Raw genomic sequence first — 22,958 nt, 5'->3', positions numbered from 1 at the left:
TGGTAGTAATGGCTACCTCTGCACCCCCTACAGATGAGCCCCATGAACTCAGCAATACATAGACAGTCATATGCATTCAGTCAGCCATAGCAGCAGGACGTAGAGATTATTTCCCTATGACATCCCCACACTGTACACATATGTGATCACATTTCTCTGACGTCTGTACCGTCCTTTCATTACTTCCTGTTTCAGAAACATTCACTACTTTACCTCAGAAACGAAACTCTCCTCATTCTTCCTCCTTGTACTATCAGACAGCAGACATGGCAGCGTTTGCTCCCATTTACAACCCAGTAAGTAATCATTTACAGTATTTGCTTCTTTCTCTCTTCTATAAGAAGATGGTTTTTAGTTTATTCCATGTCTTTGAGACTATAAGATTATATGTTACATATGTCAGATACATATATTAATAATTCTTACAAGAGGGAGAGTCAGACACTTCCCAGGAAGGATTCTGTATGACATATGTTACAGGGACCTGCATGAATATATTTGATACTAGCAGGAGGACCCGGCTTCACACGGGTATATTACATTTTATGTTTGTGTAGTGGCCCCATAAGAATTGTCCAATTTTGCACTGGTGTATTTTGTATGTGGTTTGTGTTTGTGTGAAGAGTCACATATCTAATCCTCCGGCAAGTGAAACTGTGTGCAGACGTGCGTATCTACTCTTACAGCATGTGGTACTGTGTGCAGACGCACATATCTAATCCTCTGGCGTGTGGTACTGTGTGCTGAGATGCGTATGTAATTCTTTGGCGTGTGGTACTGTGTGCAGAGGCAGGTATCTAATCCTCACCTATGTGGTATTGTGTGCAGTGGCGCGTACCTAATCCTTCGGCATGTGGTACTGTGTGCAGAGACGCGTATCTAATCCTCTGGCATGTGGTACTGTGTGCAGAGGCACATATCTAATCCTCCCCAGTGTGGTATTGTGTGCAGTGGCGTGTATCTAATCCTCCAGTGTGTGGTATTGTGTGAAGACACATGTATCTAATCCTCTGGCGTGTATAACTATGTGCAGATGCGTGTATCTAATCCTCTGGCGTGTGGAACTGTTTGCAGATGCGCGTATCTAATCCTCCCCCGTGTGGTACTGTGTGCTGAGACGCGTATCTAATTCTCTGGAGTGTGGTACTTTGTGCAGATGCGCGTATCTAATCCTCCCCCGTGTGGTACTGTGTGTAGATGCATGTATCTAATCCTCTGGCGGTGGTACTATGTGAAGACATGTGTATCTAATCCTCCGGCGTGTTGAACTGTGTGCAGATGTGTGTATCTAATCCTCCCCTGTGTGGTATTGTGTGAAGAGACACATATATAATCCTACGGCGTGTGGAACTGTGTGTAGACGCGTGTATCTAATCCTATGGCATGTGGTACTGTGTGCAGACGTGTGTATCTAATCCTATGGCGTGTACAACTGTGTGCAGACGCGCGTATCTAATCCTCCAGCGTGTGAAACTGTCTGCAGATGCATGTATCTAATACTACGGCATGTGGTACTGTGTGCAGACATGTGTTTCTAATCCTCTGGCGTGTGGAACTGTGTGCAGATGTGCATATACAATTCTCTGGCGTGTGGTACGGTGTGCAGATGCGTGTATCTAATCCTCCCCATGTGGTACTGTGTGTAAATGCATGTATCTAATCCTCTGTCGGCGGTACTATGTGAAGACATGTGTATCTAATCCTCCGGCGTGTTGAACTGTGTGCAGATGTGCGTATCTAATCCTCCCCTGTGTGGTATTGTGTGAAGAGGTGCGTATCTAATCCTCCCCCGTGTGGTACTTTGTGCAGACACGCGTATCTAATCCTTCAGTGTGTCGAACTGTGTGCAGACTCACATATCTAAGCCTCGGTCTTGTGGTACTGTGTGCAGACGCACGTATCTAATCCTGCCCTGTGTGGTATTGTGTGAAGAGGCGCGTATCTAATGCTACAGCGTGTGGAACTGTGTGTAGATGCGCATATCTAATCCTATGGCATGTGGTACTGTGTGCAGAGGCACATATCTAATCCTCCCCAGTGTGGTATTTTGTGCAGTGGCGTGTATCTAATCCTCCGGTGTGTGGTATTGTGTGAAGACGCATGTATCTAATCCTCTGGCATGTAGAACTGTGTGCAGATGTGCGTATCTAATCCTCTGGCGTGTGGAACTGTGTGCAGATGCGGATATCTAATCCTCCCCACGTGTGGTACTGTGTGCTGATGCACATATCTAAGCCTTGGTCTTGTGGTACTGTGTGCAAACGCACGTATCTAATCCTCCTCTGTGTGGTATTATGTGAAGAGGCGCATATCTAATCCTACGGCGTGTGGAAAGTGCCCGCGTGTACGGCTCTGCATGAGCAGAGCTAGCCATACACGCGGGCACATCCCATTCACTTCAATGGGAGTGCTCGTAGTGAAAAAAGCAGCCCATTCATTTCTATGGGGAGCGCTCGCATGCCGGCTCCCATAGAAATGAATGGAACTGCTTTATACGCCGCTGATTCTGAACGTGTTTTACATTCAGAATAAGCTGGCGTTTACGTAGTGAGAATGAGCCCTAAACCAGGGATAAGGAACCTTCGGCTCTCCAGCTGCTGTGAAACTACAACTCCCAGCATGCTCCATTCACTTCCATGAGAGTTCCAAGAACAGCAGAGCAAGTGTGCATGCTGGGAGTTGCAGTTTTGCAACAGCTGGAGAGCCGAACGTTCCCTACCCCTGCTCTAAACTTACATGTTAGTTACATGTTAGACAGTCTAACATGCACCACATTGATCACAGTGGGTGTTAAATCTGGTGCACCTTTACACTGGCTGCTTGGTTTTACTTTGTGCCATAAGCTTACCCTTACCCTACCTTAAGTCACACCACTGAGTCACGCCCGCTTATAGGACAAAGTGAACAAAGTGTCTATGGCTAAGGCCCCACATAGCGAATCGCTGCAAAAAACCAAAAAGGCTGCAGAAAAGAGCACAGCGTAGGTCTAATTGATATGCAATGATTTACTGCCACAATTTGTTAACATGACAGCATGTCCATGGGGTACAGTATGGAACCACAGATTTCTATGGACACTGTTTAATGGATCCATACAACACTGATCTGTAACACTATTGCATGTATTAGGTAACCAAGTCTGCGGGGGAAGGCCTCTCTGAGTCCTTCCATTCGCTGGGCACACACTTTAGACAGCGTTCACCTAAAAACTTCTTTGGACTCTCACACTTTGGAAAATGAAGAGAAATGTGATTTGGTCTTCACCCTTGGGTTCCTTTCCACTGTTGGGCTTTTTGGCTTTCTGCTGTGGGTTTCCTCACTAAGTAGCCCTGACTCAATTGGGCCACTCAGTGAGAGTCTTGTGCTATGGGTTTTACAGTTGGATCAGCTGCGGAGTCCACGGTAAACAGGACACTTTTTTTTCTCAGCGTTCTTCATTGGCTTCTGGCTTCCATTGAAAACAATGAAGTGCAGATTCCAGGTGGAATTTGGAGCTGATTTTCGGCGAAATCAGAGCCAAATATAATTAGGAAATTCCGCATAGTCTCAGGACTGTTCGTATATATAAAGGGATTTGTCAGGAACGTACATGGATGGCTTCAATGTGTACTGATCGGCGGGAGATGGGGACTCTTAAATGTTTATTTGGGCACAGAAGTATATTACATGAAATGAGTAGCTGTTCGGTTTTTCAAGCTGTTCTGCTCCGGCTTGAAGAAACAAGAACCTCCTTTATAAGAACTCTAGAGGAAGTATTCTGTTATTCACATACACAATACTCAGCATTTCCATGCAGTAATGGATGCCTTATGAAAATATTCTATGTATGACATTCCCTTCATGTGTTTAGCAGCCGCTCAAGAGATTATTACTGTGACGAAATGTAAGATTGAAAATGTAGATAGAAGCGCAAAGTCATAGTCAGACACACTAAGGCCTGGTTCACATCTGCGTTTGGTATTCTGTTCGAGGAATCCACATGGGAACCCCCCCCCCCCCGAACGGAATACCAAACACATTGACAAGTGGTGAGCTTATGAAAGCACATGGACCCCATAGACTATAATGGGGTCTGTGTGTTTTCCGCGCGGTGTCCGCACAAGTCATGCGGAGAGCAAGTACTTTTCTCTCCGCATGTTTCGTTTGGACACTGCGCGGAAAACACACAGACCCCATTATAGTCTATGGGGTCCATGTGCTTTCATAAGCTTACTGTTTGTCAAGGTGTTTGGTATTCCGTTCAGGTGGACCCCATGCGGACTCCCCAAATGGAATACCGAACGCAGATGTGAATCAGGCCTTACACACACTTGCACACTTGGATCTACGTACAGGAAGGTATTCAGTATAAAATCAGAAGATGCATGAGTTGTGAAGTGAAGCTTGTCTGCTTTAACCTTCATGTATCTACCATGTCATCTGTTTTTACGACTAAAACAGCATAAAATAACATTGAATCTAAAAGTAGTAGAAAACCTGGTGTTCTACATGCCAGCAATGCAAGGCACATACAGTAAGCATAACCAGAACATAAAAATAACAAAAACACATAAAATGTCAGAATGTCCTGTATTATTAAAGTGATTTAATCCATTTACAGTCACATTAGAACTGCCCATTGTTTAGAAACCAATCCTGCCTTATGTCTGTCCTGCGCGAGGACATCTGAGAGGAAAAGGAACAGGGAAGTCCTTATGTGTGGAAATTGAGAGAGGTATAAAAATAACATAATGATAGGGGTTAGTTACAAATCCCCAAATATAATTGAGGAAGCTGAAAATATACTAACGCAAATAGATGAGGCTGCAAAACATTATGAAGTCATTTTTAGGCTAAGGGTCCATTCACACGATGTAACGCGGTGTTGATTTTGACACGATAACTCGTGTAAGAATCAGCGCTGCAAAAACAGAATCCCTTTGAATTCAGTGGGTTCCGTTTAGCGCACGTAACACATTGAAATCATGGGTTAAAAAGCCTCCCATTGATTTCAATGTGTCACGCGCGCTAAACGGAACCCATTGAATTCAAAGGGATTCTGTTTTGCAGCGCTGATTCTTACGTGAGATATCATGTCACATTCAACGCCACGTCGCATTGTATGAATGCTCCTTAAGGCTATAGAAACGCCGTGTTTTATGTTGCAGATTTTGCTGCGTTTTTTTGAGCTAAAGTCACGAGTGGATTAAAATGAATGGGAAATGTAAAGGAAGATCAAAAAACTGCGACAAAATCTGCAACAAAAAACACTGCGTTTTTGCAACGTAGGATCTTAGCGTTATGGGAGATTTTAAAAATAGAGGTCGGGGGTCATCTAGGTAATAGTGAGCACAGTATAATAAGTTTTCTTGGGCACATTACATGTTCAGTAGAAGGAGAACAAAGGCACTAAACTTAAGGAAAGCCAAATTTAACTACACAATTTTAGAACACCTGTTTTATGATTTGCAATAAAAATGTGGTTTTGCACGTCTCTGTGTCGTCTAAGCCTTTGTCCGTGAGCAAACAGACCATGTCATAAGAGTCATTATATGGAGCATGGTTAAAAATGTCCAAAATAGTCTATATTTCATACCCACTGGCTAACACGGTACAAACACAAACATTTTCCATATACAAAATAGTCTATTTATCCATAAAAAGTAATAACACTGAGGGTAATAATTACTGACGGGTTAAGATGGTGTGAAGTATGTAGTGTAATAGCTAATGTAGGGCATATTCACAAATGTATCCTAAGTCAGCACCTGCCGTAACACTATATATTATATTATATACAACATTGTGAGCAGATTAATATCTAACACTAGCTGAAACACAGGAAATTATGGAGGGAATAGCTGAGAGCACCAGCAGGAGGAAGGAACATATTGGACTGGGGCGATTCTGGTACATAGGACCTCCCGAGATGGGGCAGAATTAGAAAGAGTTTTAGGTCAAAGCCCCACGTTGCAGTAATGCACCTTTTTTTGCTGTTTTTTTTTGAGCCAAAGTCAGGAGTGGATTGAGCAGAAGGTAGAAGTTTAAGAACTTCCTACCGTGTTTCCCCAAAAATAAGACAGTGTCTTATATTAAATTGTCGCCCTTATTTTCGGGGGATGTTTTATTACAACCGGCAGTCATGGCGGCACTTCCTTAGTGGAGCGTCAGCATGACTGCCGGTTGTAGGTAGTGTAGGGGAGGGGGAAGGTATCCTACTTACCTTTCCCTTCTTCCTAGCAGCGCTGGTGCTGCTGTTCGTCCCGGCAGTGGTGGGCGGGACTTAGCGATGCTTCGGGGGGCGGGGCTTAGCGGAGCTTTCGGGGACGGGGCTTGGCGATCCCCACTTCACTGACACAGCAGCCATGCTCTGTGCTCCGTGTGCACAGGAAAGCCGGCTGCTGCCTCTTCTGTATGCCGGCTGCTGCCTCTGGGATGAGCCCAGTCCACGAAAGCTCCGCTAAGCCCCACCCCCCAAATCCCCGCTAAGCCCCACCCACCACTGCCAGACATGCCTTATTTTCGCCTTACATTAGGCAATTCAACAGAACCCCCCACCCCTGCATGCCTTACTTTCGGGGGTGTCTTAGTTCCCATTCCTTCGGTAGACAACCTTGGCTCTGGCTCATAAAACTGCAACAAAATCTGCAAAAAAAAAGCTGCGTTTCCGCGATGCGGGGCCTCAGCCTCATAAAAGGTTTTTTTTTTAATGCAGGCATGGGTGGATTAAAATAAAACAGAGTGATTTGGGACAGTAAATGTTCGGTCTTTAAAGGGATCCTATCATTAGAATCCCTTTTTTAATAACTAACAAGTAGGAATAGCCTTAAGAAAGGCTATTCTTCTCCTACCTTTAGATGTCTTTATGCAAATGAGTTATCTTGCAGCACTGGAGGCGGTCCCCAGCGCTCAAACAACATTGGGGGCGTCCCCAATGCTGCGAGAGAACTCTCCAGCGCTGCCTTCATCTTCTTCAGGAAACGGCCTCTACGCGTCATCTTCCGGCCTGGCTTTCAATATTCGCATGCAGAATCGGCTCTGCCAGCGGGTCTTGGGTAGAGCCAACCTCACCTGCAGGCGGCCATTTTTTTTGTGGCTGCTTACTACAAGAGCTTGTGTAAGCTGCCACAAAAAAATGGGCGCGCGCAGGTGCAGTCGGCTCTGCGTTTTAGTTAGAAAAAAAGGGATTCTAATGATAGGATCCCCTTAAAGACCAGTGGGTACATTAATGTCCCAAATCGATCTGACAGGTTCCCTTTAAATCAAGTGGCTATGTGTATTGTGCATGGATGTGGCCAACCATTGATGACGCTTTGTCACTTGTGTCCGCAGTCTTAAGGTCACCATTACTAGGAGATGTAAATAATACAGGTTTATTCTTGTCACCTCTTTATAGGGTGTCCCCTTCCAGAGTGCAATACTTGGGGGGATTACAGAGGGGAAGAGAGTGACCATCCAAGGACAAGTCCACAGCTGTGCTAAACGGTGAGTTATAGGGGAAACCACAAAGGAAAGAGGTCGATTTTGAACTATAGACTTTACCTAGCCACATACTGGCAGAAGAAAACACATTCTAGTACAATCTTCCCCCTTATAGTAGGAGATGCTCTGGTTAGCACTGTGGCATTGCAGCGCTGCAGTCCTGGGTTTGAATCTGACCAAAGGCACCCTGTGTTTGTCTGGGTTTCTTCCCACAAGCTAAAATATAGGTAAATTGGCTTCTTATAAAACAACTGACCCCTGTGGGTGTTGGGGATGAGCACCTATGTGTCAGCCATTAACTCCCCTACTCCTCACTGCTCCCTGTGCTTTAAGTCCCTTGTGTGAGATAAGAGCATTACAAATGTTTGTCATACCATTAACCAATATGTATCAAAGGTGGACTGACTACCATTATACAGCTCTATCCATCAGTTTGTGTCTGTCATTGCCACTATAGATAAGACGAGGGATGTGAAATTTTTGCATTTCCAGGTTTGCCGTCAACTTCATCTGCTACAACAATGACATCGCATTTCATTTTAACCCTCGATTTGATGACGGAAATGTCATTGTATGCAACACAATGCAGATGAAAAGCTGGGGCACCGAGGAGAGAACGCATAATATGCCATTCCAGAGGAACGCCTACTTCGATATATCTATCCTGGTGTTGGGACATTCCTTTCAGGTGGGTACTTGTAGGTCAAGTGTTTCTTGAATGCTCAATGGTTATCAGAAGAACAAATAAATTTTGTTACAACATATTAAAAGGTACATTTCACAACCTGCACCAATTCTAGTTCTTAGCATCTGTTAATACATGTGCAGCGCAGTTGGAATTTTCTCCCTAGCCCCCATTTTTCATGAGCAACAAGCACAGTTAGTCTTGGCACCTGATATTCTATGTAAGCTGTGTAATGTCAGGTGGGCGGTGTCAGGGAGGGGGGCGTGGCTCAGAGCTCCAATCAGAGACAGCCAGTGTCAGAGCTCAGAATCACACCCCCTTGTCTGCTCCTGCCTGACACCGCCCACCTGACAGTACAGAGTCTATATGGTATCAGACACCAAAACCTACTGCAATGATTGCTCAGGAACAGTGAGGGCTAGAGAAAAAATTACAACTGCGTCAGAATCTGTGGAACGGCAGTATTCCATTGAGTCTGAATTTTTTGGGATTCGTGCCACACAAAATGCACAGAATGACAACTGGCAAACAACAAAAAAGTGAAAAAAAAAAAATCGATGGCTACAAATGACCTGTAACAGAACAACAGTCACAGGTCAGCTTCAGGAAATACAAATCAGGATTCTGTTCTCCATTCCACTTGAAAAATGTGGAGAGATAAGTCCTGCAAACAAGTTTTGGTCAGGAAGCTGACGGACCCAATTATAGTCTATGGCAGTGATAGCAAACCTTTTAGAGACCGAGTGCCCAAACTGCAACTCAAACCCCACTAATTTATCACACAGTGCCAACAATTTAACCTTAATAATGTGCAGATCTACAATTGCAGACAATTACAGACCTGCAAAATATGGTCATAAGAATGGGGCTTTATAGAGCTTTCTGCTCCACTGTGACCCTCACACAGTCCAAACTGCTTAACAGTGACCCCCACTCAGTAGCATCTTCTCCACAGTGGCCCCCACACAGTCCAATCTGCTTCACAGTGGCCCCCACACAGCACAATCTGCTCCACAGTGACCCCCACACATTACAATTTGCTCCACAGTGGCCCCCACACAGTATAATCTGCTGTACAGTGACCCCCACACAGTACAATCTGCTCCACGGTGGCCCCCACACAGCATAATCTGTTCCACAGATGGGTGCCTAAAGAGAGGGCTTTGAGTGCTACCTCTGGCACCTGTGCCATAGGTTCGCTAACATAGGTTTATGGGGTCTGCACGGGTAAACGCTTTTTAAGCAGATTGGGTTTCCATTTTTCAGATCTCCAAGCAGACCTGAAAAACAGAAATGAAACTTGTTGCATGTGTGTGGATTACAAGCTGTCATATAGTTAATATTCAATCTGGTTACTACGCCACTTATCATAGGGATCTATTGTACGACACTTCTGTGCTATAACTGATATGGTCCAAGGGAATAAAATGTGAGATATCGTCTGGTGATTCAGCGCTACTTGTGCAATACCTAATCTCAGTATCAGTTCTGGAGATATCCATTTTATTGTATAGTAAAAAAATATTGTATCGTCTACAAGTCCCTCCCTATAGCTCAATATAGCAATGTGCCAGTTTGTCTGTATCCTTTCTAATATACAGTATAAAGGTATCTATTAGGCGGTAGATCATATCCCTCCATATTGTTGCAGTATTTAGATGGAATAAAGTGAAGTATGGTATAACCACCTAATGAGTAACCTGGAGCACATGATCTAATCATGATCTAATCCATGCAATGACAGCAGTAAGCTGAGAGTCTTGGTTTATAGCTGTCACTGAGTGGTTTATATCATGTCCATTAAGTTACTCTTCGTCATTGAAAGTAGGTCAATGGCCAAGTGTTACTACTGGACTTTTGTGGACACGGGTATAGTATCATACTACACTTATAGCGGTCGTAGGCTTGCTTAGACCATGGGGTTTATGTTATGGGACACTTGTATTTCGGATCAAATTTATTCAGATTGAATGGAATCTGATGGGCAATTTCAGTGAATCATACCTGAAACAAATTTCAGCAGATATGCTCATCTCTGCTACTTGTAGTTTTATACAATAGATGTTTATGACCTATCATCCCGACCATTACCACAATATTGGAGGTCCAACTTCTGTGATTCACACTGATGTCCTAACGTAAGGGTATGATGACCACATCACCATCAAAATCCATGAGCCTTTTGGAAAGTGAAATCCATCATACACCATATTGTGGCTCTGTATAACCTCCTAGTTGTATGGAACAATAACGGTAGGTCACATGGTGGAATATATAAAGGGATTTGAGCCAACATCCGCCTCGAAATCCTCCCCAAAAACCATCTAGAGTCTGTCATGCATTTTATGTCAGTGGGAGGTAGTGATTGATGCTTTTTTTGAGCACGATGAAGAGCTCCATCTTGTCATGGTTTCCGTGGCTAAAGCACTGTAGAAACCATAGCATGAGGTTGATCACGTGTGCAAAGCCGTAGCGCAAAACTAAGACTTGTCTTCAGCTTATAACTGCAGGTTCCGCAGTGATAAGTTTTAGTGGCAATTTAGAAGCAAAAGACGCTATAATACGCTGAGTGTAAAATGAATTCTCAGCACCGTAACAGTATGGCGCTGTAATACTGCAGAGCCGTAATTGTATCACCGTAATTGTAATGTCATTTTTAATACAGAGTGAACACCGTAAAAACTAAATGGAAAAAACTTATGATAGAATTCTGTTGATTTTTTAACATTGACCCCCCAAAAACGTTAATAAAAGCTCCTAAAAACATTACATGTACCCCAAAAGGGTGCTAAATGAAAGTACAACTAGTCACTTAAAGGATAAGCCCTCACTTAGCTATGTCCAACAGAAAATAAAAAAATTTTATGAATTTTGGAAGGCGGGGAGGAAAAATATGAAAAAAGTTGCCGAACATTAACCTACAAACTACCTGAGTTCACACAGGGTATTTTGGACTGGAATTTCACTCGGATTCTGCTCCAAAATACGGGTAGCTGCGACTGGATGCCAATGCAGTGCACCAGCATCCAGTCTCGCACTCTGCTCTGGATTAAGTCCAAATTAATGGGCCTAGTCGGGAGCGAGTGTCTTTAGGTGGACGTTCGCGGCTGAACCGGCTGCGGCATCTGCCTGAAGAATGAGCATGTTGCTCCCAGAAAAAAAGAACTGACCGGCTCCCATTGATTTCAACTGGAACCGTTTTTTGGTCAGGATTTTGAGGCGGACTCTGCTTCAAAATCCTGACCAAAATACCCCATGTGAACTCAGCCTTTAGGGGTTAACCATGAGACACAAGAAGTCGGTCTCTCAATGAGTAAACAGGCTTGCCTGTAAATGACCATGTGAGATCTCTCATGTGGCTTTACACAAGTTAATATTTAATCTTACTGTCAACAATATCAGATTTCGTTATTCCTACTTCCTACTGAGAAACAGAAAGTATAAGGACATGTTTACACTACACTTATGGTATGGGCTGAGAAAACTGCTGCTATACAGATAAAAAACAGAAGTCCTTTTGACATCCGCCTATTTGCTATTCATTCATTAACCTTTTTTGTTATCTCTTTACCTTTTAAAGTGTAACTAAACTTTCCGACAACTTTTGATTTTCTGATATTTGTGTCATCCTACTAATATTATAAATGTGAAAGTTTGTGTGTTTGGATGTTTGTGAGTTTGGATGTTTGTTCCTCAATCACGCTAAAACGCCTGGACGGATTTGTGTGCAATTTTCCACAAACATAGTTTTCCCTTAGGATTGAGTCACAGGCTACTTTTGGTGCCACTAAACAACATGGCTTCCTAGCAGGAGACTCACAAAAGCAGGACTCCTAGCCCCAGCTATAGACTCACACACACTGCCTGGCATTTCCTGCCTCAACCTGCCTGCGCACTCCTTACTGTCTCCTCAGGAGTAGCCCTCACTCTACTCACTCACATTTACATAATAGCTTTCCACTATACTGTATAACACAACACAATACAACACATCACATTGTCTGACACAATACAACACATCACATTGTCTGTATCACGACATACACAATACAACACATCACATTGTCTGACACAATACAACACATCACATTGTCTGTATCACGACATACACAATACAACACATCACATTGTCTGACACAATACAACACATCACATTATCTGACACAATACAACACATCACATTGTCTGTATCACAACATACACAATACAACACATCACATTGTATGACACAATACAACACATCACATTGTCTGTATCACGACATACACAATACAACACATCACATTGTCTGACACAATACAACACATCACATTATCTGACACAATACAACACATCACATTGTCTGTATCACGACATACACAATACAACACATCACATTGTATGACACAATACAACACATCACATTGTCTGACACAATATAACACATCACATTGTCTGTATCACGACATACACAATACAACACATCACATTGTCTGTATCACGACATACACAATACACAGGCTACTTTTGGTGCCACTAAACAACATGGCTTCCTAGCAGGAGACTCACAAAAGCAGGACTCCTAGCCCCAGCTATAGACTCACACACACTGCCTGGCATTTCCTGCCTCAACCTGCCTGCACACTCCTTACTGTCACCTCAGGAGTAGCCCTCACTCTACTCACTCACATTTATATATAGCTTTCCACTATATAACACATCACATTGTCTGTATCACGACATACACAATACAACACATCACATTGTCTGACACAATACAACACATCACATTGTATCACGACATACACAATACAACACATCACGTTGTCTGACACAATACAACACATCACATTGTCTGACACAATACAACACATCACATTGTCTGACACAATACAACACATCACATTGTCTGACACAATACAACACATCACATTGTCTGTATCACGACATACACAATACAACACATCACATTGTATCACGACATACACAATACAACACATCACATTGTCTGTATCACGACATACACAATACAACACATCACATTGTCTGTATCACGACATACACAATACAACACATCACATCACATTTGCTAGCCCACCAAACTTTTTAAAGCACTTTTACAGTTTCACATGTCTGTGTCCGCCCAATTCTCAAATCACCGCAGACGAAGTCGCGGGTAAAAGCTAGTAAATAAATATAATAATACACTTTATTACCAGACTTTGGCTGCTTTCTGTTAACTCCTGCACTGATATTCACTTCTGTCCCTTCTGTATTCTTTGCCGTGTTTCTATCAATGGCTTGTCACTGGTGTACGGGCTCTAATACAGCAGGGAGACTGAGACTGGGGAGCTCCATTTAAGCAGTTATATCTCAGCCCTTATAAAACACAGAACAGCACTTTGGTGACATATGAAAGCTGATATTCTCGTCTTTCATATGACACCAAGACTATTTTATCTGTATTATTTCCAGACATATCAAAAAATAGTACATGACATCAAAAGTACTGTTCTATGTTTTATAAAGGCCAAGCTTATAACTGTTTAACCGCTTCCTGACATCCGCCATAATAGTACAGAGGATGTCAGGTATTTAACTATGGCGGCTGCTCAGCTCCTGAGTATTATACATGAACCCCTGCACTGATCACGGGCATTAAGGCCCCTGGCAGCTTTAACCGAGGTGCCATTTTGCCAGCGTCCTCTTCCCATGAGAGCTGGAAGCCTATTGAAGGCTTCCAGGCTTGTTTGCCATTGTCTGCTTTATGCAGCCTGTTATACAAATGACAATATTTTGCAATGCATTGTATTAGTGATCAGACCCCTGGGGTTCAAGACCCCTAGGGGCAGTGGCGTAGCTAGGAATGGCAAACTTTTGACATGGGGCCCCCCTGACCAACATGGATGCCAAAGACCTCGATCAATTGACTCACAGTGGCCCCTGCACACAGTATTATGCCCCATAGTGGCCCCTGCACACAGTATTATGCCCCATAGTGGCCCCTGCACACAGTGTTATATCCCACAGTGGACCCTGCACACAGTATTATGTCCCCATAGTGGCCCCTGCACACAGTATTATGCCCCATAGTGGCCCCTGCACACAGTATTATATCCCACAGTGGCCCCTACACACAGTATTATGCCCCATAGTGGCCCTTACATACAGTATTATGCCCCATAGTGGCCCCTATACACAGTATTATGCCCCATAATGAACACCCATCGGAGACCCAGAGGGGGGATACAAACATAAAAAACAGTCACTTACCTATCTCTGGCTCACCTGCAGTCCTCGGTAGTGTCTGCCATTTTCAATGAAGTCAGACGTCACATGACCTGGGAAGCATGTCCCGGTCATGTGACGTCAGGCACATCCACACAACTAGGCCCTAAGCCTGTATGGAGCGCAGAGAGGTAAGTAACACTGTTTTTATGTTCCCTTACCTCTCCCCAGCCTCTGATCATTATACTCAAGGGTCTAATAAATGCAAGGAAAAAAGTTAAAATCACTTCACTTTCCCTAGAATACATAAAAGATAAAAAAAATTACTGTAAAACAAATACACATTAGGTATCCCTGTGTCCAAAAACATCCGGTCTACAAACTTAGAAGAATATTTTTCCCTTATGGTGAATATCATAGCAGGAAACCAAATCTATAGTGCTGAACCGCTGTTCTTTTGCTGTTTTGCCTCTGATAAAATTTTTTATAAAATGTGCAACAGATATTCCCTATCTAAAAAGTGCACCTGGCCCTACAAAAAAGACACCCTATGCATCCCCGTACACAGAAATATAAAAAAGCTACAAGTGTCAGAATATGGCAAGTTTTAGAAAAAATAGGATTTTGCAAAGTTTTTTGCTAAGGGGTTAAAATGTAAATAAAACTATATAAATTTGATATCCCCAAAATTAAACCGAAACATGTGACATGTCATTTTGGCTACAGAGTGAGTGCCGTAAAACGAAGCCTGTAACAAATTCTCAACAAACGTAGTTTTTCTCCAATTCTACCCAATTCAAACTTTTTTTTAGCTTCCTAGTACATTGTACAGAATAATAATCGGTACTATTATGAACAATAATTTGTTCCACACACATTAACCCTGTTTAGGACACTGTCAGGGCTCCTAGGAACCTATCTATAAAACATAGTGTATAACACTGTCAGGGCTCCTAAGAACCTATCTATAAAACATAGTGTAGAACACTGTCAGGGCTCCTAGGAACCTATTTATAAAACATAGTGTATAACACTGTCAGGGCTCCTAGGAACCTATCTATAAAACATAGTATATAACACTGTCAGGGCTCCTAAGAACCTATCTATAAAACATAGTGTATAACACTGTCAGGCCTCCTAGAAACCTATCTATAAAACATAGTGTATGACACTGTCAGGGCTCCTAGGAACCTATTTATAAAACATAGTGTATAACACTGTCAGGGCTCCTAGGAACCTATCTATAAAACATAGTATATAACACTGTCAGGGCTCCTAAGAACTTATCTATAAAACATAGTGTATGACACTGTCAGGGCTCCTAGGAACTATCTATAAAACATAGTGTATAACACTGTCAGGGCTCCTAGGAACCTATTTATAAAACATAGTGTATAACACTGTCAGGGCTCCTAGGAACCTATCTATAAAACATAGTATATAACACTGTCAGGGCTCCTAAGAACTTATCTATAAAACATAGTGTATGACACTGTCAGGGCTCCTAGGAACCTATCTATAAAACATAGTGTATGACACTGTCAGGGCTCCTAGGAACCTATCTATAAAACATAGTGTAGAACACTGTCAGGGCTCCTAGGAACCTATCTATAAAACATAGTGTATAACACTGTCAGGGCTCCTAGGAACCTATCTATAAAACATAGTGTATGACACTGTCAGGGCTCCTAGGAACCTATCTATAAAACATAGTATATAACACTGTCAGGGCTCCTAAGAACTTATCTATAAAACATAGTGTATGACACTGTCAGGGCTCCTAGGAACCTATCTATAAAACATAGTGTAGAACACTGTCAGGGCTCCTAGGAACCTATCTATAAAACATAGTGTATAACACTGTCAGGGCTCCTAAGAACCTATCTATAAAACATAGTGTATGACACTGTCAGGGCTCCTAGGAACCTATCTATAAAACATAGTGTAGAACACTGTCAGGGCTCCTAGGAACCTATCTATAAAACATAGTGTATAACACTGTCAGGGCTCCTAGGAACCTATCTATAAAACATAGTGTATGACACTGTCAGGGCTCCTAAGAACCTATCTATAAAACATAGTGTATGACACTGTCAGGGCTCCTAGGAACCTATCTATAAAACATAGTGTATGACACTGTCAGGGCTCCTAGGAACCTATCTATAAAACATAGTGTAGAACACTGTCAGGGCTCCTAGGAACCTATCTATAAAACATAGTGTATAACACTGTCAGGGCTCCTAGGAACCTATCTATAAAACATAGTGTATGACACTGTCAGGGCTCCTAGGAACCTATCTATAAAACATAGTGTATAACACTGTCAGGACTCCTAGGAACCTATCTATAGAACATAGTGTATGACACTGTCAGGGCTCCTAGGAACCTATCTATAAAACATAGTGTATGACACTGTCAGGGCTCCTAGGAACCTATCTATAAAACATAGTGTAGAACACTGTCAGGGCTCCTAGGAACTTCTCTGTAAAACATAGTGAAGGTGAGTATGAATATTTTATTTTTGTCACCTCCCCTGAGCCTACACCTATTATACTCTGACGTCTGAGCATAATCTGCTCCCCAAGACGAATCTCCATTTATTCGTTTACGTAAAAAAAAAATTTAAAAAAATTAACCGATTCGCCAATCTCTGGTAAATACGTGCAGCTTGTTTCCTGCCGCATTATTTGCTTTATGCTAGGTTGGTATGGAGGAATGTGGAGCTGATTTTGAGGAGGATTTTACCTCGACATCAACTCCAAATTACAGTCTGCCTTTCAATGTTTTAATGGGAGGCAGTGACGGATCCTTTTTTTTTCTTCAAGCTGCGTCCTGCTCGATCTTGCTGCAGATTTCCGACATTAGGCTCAGGCAGATATTAGCTCAATTACATCTAAGGCTGGTTTCACAGGGATGGTACTCGGTATACTCCATGACCTTAGCCCCTTTACCTCAGAGTGTGCAGAGTAGCAGTGGGGGGAATTATGATAAGCTCTTTATAGCATTGCATTGCACTAGGCGACCTCATACGTTTACTGCAGACGCTTTACAGTGTTACCATTCATTCACTATGTAATAGCCTGCTTCAGCATTGCAATGTGAATGACAACTAGGTGAATGTTAGTCTCCCAGTGCAGGAAGCCATACTTTATGTACGAATATTATAGTATGTAGGACAAGTGCCAATACAGATAGAAATAGGACAACTATTCACCCTTTACGGGTTTACTGAGATAAAATAAATGATTTCTGCCTCCACCCATGGAACTTGGTTTATAGATTGCAAATTTCTAGCATGAATAGTAAAACAGTGCCCCCTAGTGACCAAAAGGATATAACATTTACAAATATTTTTATGTTATTTTAAAATTCTAACAAAATTAATTATTATTACGATTAATGACAATTATATTACTAATGATAATAATAATTTGTCAAGTAGGTTTCATCCTTCTTAGAGTCATATTCTTTCTCCATTCAGGTGACGGTGAATGGACAATACCTACTAGAATATCGTCATCGTGTCTCCTATCAAACCATCCAGTCCTTTCAAGTCACTGGCGACCTCAATCTTAGCTGTGTCACCTTCTCTCCGTCAGTAAGTGCCACATGTTAGAATATCATGTATAATCCCACAGTGTGGATAAAGAACCGCTGCTTCATTAGAAGTATCACTTCCAAGGATATACAAATCTATGGAATTGTTTGTGAGACATTGAAGACTAGAGATGGCACACTTGTAAAGTTTGTGTCAAAAAGTTTTCGGAACTGGACAATCCACTTCCGAATGCAGCAGCTGATATCCATAGGCATATTCCTTGGCTCCTCCATATCATGTTGCATTTGCTTGAAGCTGTGGGTCCTGTAATATTAAAAGGTCATTGTTGTGTCAGCGCTTGGACCCACTGGAGGATCACTTGGTACTCTGGTGGGCAAGTCCAACCTTGACCTGGTATTTAGCATTTCTGCTGACATGCCTATTGCCTAGCATGGTGGCCATATTGATGTATAGTCCATTTCGGAAAACCTTTTTATAGTCTAATATCATTAAATGGGTTTCCAGGATTTTTTTAAAAAAATATCTGATCGGTGGCCCAACATGGATCAGCTATATGGGGACGCTTCCAACGCAGATACTATTCACAGCCGCGAGCAGTTCGCTCCGGGCCCTTGATGGTGTCTGGATGTTATCACTGCAGCTTAGCCTCCTTTGACTACCATTTATGCTGAGCTGCAGTGACGGTGTCCCAAAATTGTATAGGGACTGGAGCCAATTGCTTCTGGCTCTGTGCTGTGACTAGTATGGGTGTCAGAAGTGGGACGTATAGCTGATCCTTGCAGGGGGCGCTTGTAGGGTCCACACCACTCAGATATTTATAGACTATCCAATGGACAAGCGATACAAAATATCCTGGATAACGCATTTTATGTAGGCATAGGAAACTCTTAGACATAGATTTTCTAATATGGAAACTCCTTACCTATAAAATAACACAATCTTAGGTTTTACTATGTTTATGTTACAATTTTAGGTTGACATGTTACCAGCACCACCTCCATACACTCCAGGTTATGTGAGTACATTTGTTGTATAGTAATATAAAAATCTTATTATTCTCTGATAACGCTGTATCTTCATTCCAAATGGCTAAAGCTGGCCATACACATGAGATAAAAGTTGGTCAAAATGAACAATTTTGGGCATTCTTGCCAACCAACTTTTGGAAAATGAATATGAATAATCATCTGATGGCTGACAGACTAATATATGCTGAAAATATGATTGATCTTGGTTGGCTGAAACTATATGTGTGTGTTATAATTGGCCACGTTCAGATTGCTCAATGGTCGATCTGTTTAGTCTCTTGTGATCCCATGAATGACTGGTTTGTTTTCTTCCCGACATTTAATCTTCTTGTCGTCTAGTGTCGAATTCGTAGGGTCACAACAAATATGGCCGTCCCTATAGTACCAGCATCAGTTATACCTACTGCTTCCAGAGGCCTACATGGCAGATCTGCCAACCAGAGATATTGATTCTTCTGTATGATCTTGGCGCTGTAATAGTAGTCACTTGGGTCATTGCCTGCAGTATTGGATCTAGGATATAGACCATAGTACCCTTTGAATTTGAGTGTGTTGTGCTGGGCTATTATTGCGTTAGAACCTGAGGATACCTGAGGATATAACTATGTAACATCTTCTTCTCTGGTTTCCTTTCTGATATTTTAGGTTCAAAATTCATTTGCCCCTCCAATGTATGGTGCGCCGATGGTAAGTCTAGACCTGTAGGGACTATCCTAAGGATAATATATAACTAAAAACCCTTATAAGAACAAAAGGATTGCACACGTTAAAATCCAACCCAACACTGGGTTAAGACATGCACATACATATTAGATGGTTGGCTGCATCCACCAAAATCGGCTCCTGTGCCCAGTGTCAGACTGAACTTCCTTAGACCTACACGATAAAATTATTCTGGGGCCAATCCTTCACTAGCCCCTTGGAAATCGACCATAGTGTCCTTCAAATTTGGTTGTCTTCTACTGGACCATTGTTGATTTAGACTCCGGGCTCACCAGAGGATTGGAGTCTGGCTGCTACAAAACACAACATTTACACTGCCTTCTTGAAAGTCATTTGTTTTGGTCCAACAAAGGATCAGAACAATGGACTGAAAAGCCAACAAAAATGACTGATGCAGAAGGAGCACCTTCCATCTGCATCCATCTCCATTGTCTCTAATGTTAAAAACAAGATGGAAGCTTTCCTCTGTCTTGTTTCATTTTTTTAAGGGATGAAAGTCCCTGAATCTGTTTGAAAATGTGAATAGAAAAGTCCGCAGGTAATCGCTTTTTAAGCGGATTAGTTTTCCGTTTTTTGGGGACCCCAAGTGGACCCGAATGATGGAAAGCTGAGTGCAAGTATGAACCTAGAGTAAGTGATCTTTCTATCTCAAATGTGAATATAGTGGTTGTAGTGGATGTGCGTGCTTATACTGTATAGCTCAATAAATATACTCTTATTACTTTAGGCACCAAGTATGGCCGTACCCCCTGTCTTTGGGATTCCTAATGTGAGTGTACCTGACTACATTGTATATGAATATCAGCCTGTACAATACAACTACTGTACCCATATGACGTGACTTATATATGGTTTTTATATATATTTCTAGCCACAGAAACCGCCCATGACTTTATATAATCCGGTATGTTTGTTACTTATACTACTATACTTGTTGCCTATACCAAAGCCTCTTACCTCCTACTTTCTAAGAAGTAAGTCTACTGTCACACTAAAGATGTATGTTCTCCATAGGTAATGCCCTTTCAGGCTGCTTTTCAATCAAACTTTGGCAAACATGGAAAAATCATCATCATGGGAAATATTCACCATGGAGCAGACAGGTAGGATTCTTCACGGATTACTCAGGATAGGTTCACACCTGCGTTGGAGTCTGCATAGGAAAATTGGAAATTGGCAGAGAGAAAAGTCATTCACAAAGGACTTTTCTGTCCACTGGTTTCAGTATAAAACCGGTGGACACCCAATGGACTCCAGGCAGACCCTATTATAGTCTATGGAGTCTGTAGATATCTGCTGTTTTATCAGAAGGGCTCTCCATCATTCGGGTCCACCAGGGGAGAGCTCAGCACTAGTGTCAACCTAACCTAAGAAAGAATTTGCAGGGAAGATATGTAAGGTGCAGCGTGCTCAGAGCTGGATGGTAATACCAAGGTATTAGCAAATTTTTGGCAGTGGATCTGGGAACAAATGACTTTGTTGCAATGATAAATTTTACAATGCCATGATAACAAATTTCTTCCCAAGTTCAATGCTGGGCTATAGGGTACGTATAAAAGTAGGCAGTAGAGGAAGAAGTCACCAGAAAAAATAGTTTGGTCTGCCCAAACTTTAAAGGGGTTCTCTGTTTTGCACAATTTCTTTTTGTTAAAGGTTACCCAGACAATACAATATACATAGGATGTTAGATGAGATCTTCAGAGTCACCCATAATCTGTTGCGGAGACTGACATGAAGTGATCAGGTTCCTGACAGCACCCCCACAGGCGAAGGGAAGCATTACACATTATATCTGGTGTAAAATATATATTCTGCGTAGTAAAGGTTCTCTTCTTTTTGGATAATAGATAAAGACTTTGAATGAGGGACCCTCCCATATCCTCCATCTATTAACTCAAAAGTGGATATTTCTAAATTGGTTTTATAAACCAAACAACCCCTTTAAGGCAGTAGATATTTTCAAAAAATACCGCAGTTTTTGGATTAGTTTGGACGTACACGTGGACGTTAGATGAATCTATAAAGGCCCTATCCCATAGCTGGGTATAGACTACATAAAAATGAAGCTCTACTATACACCCATAACCTGATGTATAAGATATGCGTCTGGACTATTTTTATCTATATCATTGAACTTTTTCAGGTTCCACGTCAATCTTCTAAACAGCAGGACAAGGAATATTCATCTACATGTCAACCCACGTTTCAAAGAAGGAGCATTCGTAAGAAATACTCAGAACAGAAACACCTGGGGTCCTGAAGAGAGACAGATATCCTACATGCCGTTCCATCCCGGCCAAAGCTTTCAGGTAAGGACAACAAATATTATCAAATTTAAAGGGGATGTCCATGATAAGAAAAACATGACTGTTTAATCCGAAAACCAGTGCCAGATGTAACTCATGGACAGGTGTGGCACTTTCTGGAGGAGGGCAGATATGGGGGGTTTTCATCTTGGACCAACCATTGCATCTATAGACATCAGTAAATCATCATTTGTGTTTCATCCTAAATATTATTCACCGGCAGCTGGAAATCAGGAATGAGGGAGGCTGTTTTGGAGTCTATTCTAACGGATCAAAACTATTCAACTACGTTCATCGCCTTCCTTTCAACCAAATTGACATGATTGAAGTTGGAGGAGATGTCATCTTGACCTATGTCCAGTACTAACCTCATGCAAGACATAAGAATTAGACTACAAGGAGGCAAAAAGAGAGGCATCAATGTGGCCAAATCCTAATAGACGATCAGATCATTGGAAGGATACTTTGAGACGTATTTGTAACACTACACCTACATGTCGTCCATCGAGGTTCCTCAGTGATTCTGGATAACATCTTACTGGTTTACATTGGCACTTTAAGAAAGTATTTTTATGAGCCGTTTCTCTCGACCTTCTTATAGTTTCCCCTTTGTAAATCTCCAGAGTAATGATCATGTTCTTCATACAGAATTTTTTAATCGTTTTTCTGATTTATTATATATCTATATATATCATATAGGTATCATATGTCTTTGTGTATATCCTGTGTGCTGTGATCTGAATTGTATACGACTGCTCAATAAATTAATTGATTCCCATAGGGTCTCGTGTGACTAGAAAATTGCTAAAATGTCATATGAAGGCAGCCTTACCTGGCAAGTAAGGGCCTTAATGTTTCTGAGTTACAAGTCTTACAGTTCTTAGTGGTTGTGTACACAAGCATTGGATACGTGCCGATACCGGGACTGTAATTTGGTGATCCCTGATGTTGGCTTCACGAAATGGAAATGTCTTATTGATGTCATATGA

General features: G+C 42.0%; 1 protein-coding gene across 1 annotated transcript; it reads left to right on the top strand.

Moving 5' to 3' along the window:
• The first annotated feature begins 221 nt into the window (after window positions 1-221).
• On the top strand, window positions 222-22,627 carry LOC142185080 (galectin-4-like). The gene is made up of 11 exons (XM_075260329.1): window positions 222-296; window positions 7,376-7,464; window positions 7,954-8,149; window positions 17,835-17,951; window positions 18,886-18,927; window positions 19,586-19,627; window positions 20,391-20,432; window positions 20,535-20,567; window positions 20,678-20,766; window positions 21,807-21,972; window positions 22,193-22,627. Exons 1-11 carry the CDS (start codon window positions 267-269, stop codon window positions 22,334-22,336), a joined length of 990 nt encoding a protein of 329 aa, XP_075116430.1. The 5' UTR covers window positions 222-266; the 3' UTR covers window positions 22,337-22,627.
• Window positions 22,628-22,958: the final 331 nt, after the last annotated feature.

Source organism: Leptodactylus fuscus, chromosome 11, assembly GCF_031893055.1.
Source record: "Leptodactylus fuscus isolate aLepFus1 chromosome 11, aLepFus1.hap2, whole genome shotgun sequence".
NCBI classification, from domain to species: Eukaryota; Metazoa; Chordata; class Amphibia; order Anura; family Leptodactylidae; genus Leptodactylus; species Leptodactylus fuscus.
Note: the sequence above shows the minus strand (reverse complement) of the source record. Positions and strands in the feature narration are given on the sequence as shown.

Excerpts from the sequence above, each read along its gene's own strand:
- LOC142185080 (XM_075260329.1), top strand. The coding sequence starts at position 267 with ATGGCAGCGTTTGCTCCCATTTACAACCCA. Across the intron at positions 8,150-17,834 it reads TGTTGGGACATTCCTTTCAG|GTGACGGTGAATGGACAATA; the intron begins GTGGGTACTTGT and ends TTCTCCATTCAG. Across the intron at positions 20,568-20,677 it reads CCATGACTTTATATAATCCG|GTAATGCCCTTTCAGGCTGC; the intron begins GTATGTTTGTTA and ends TGTTCTCCATAG.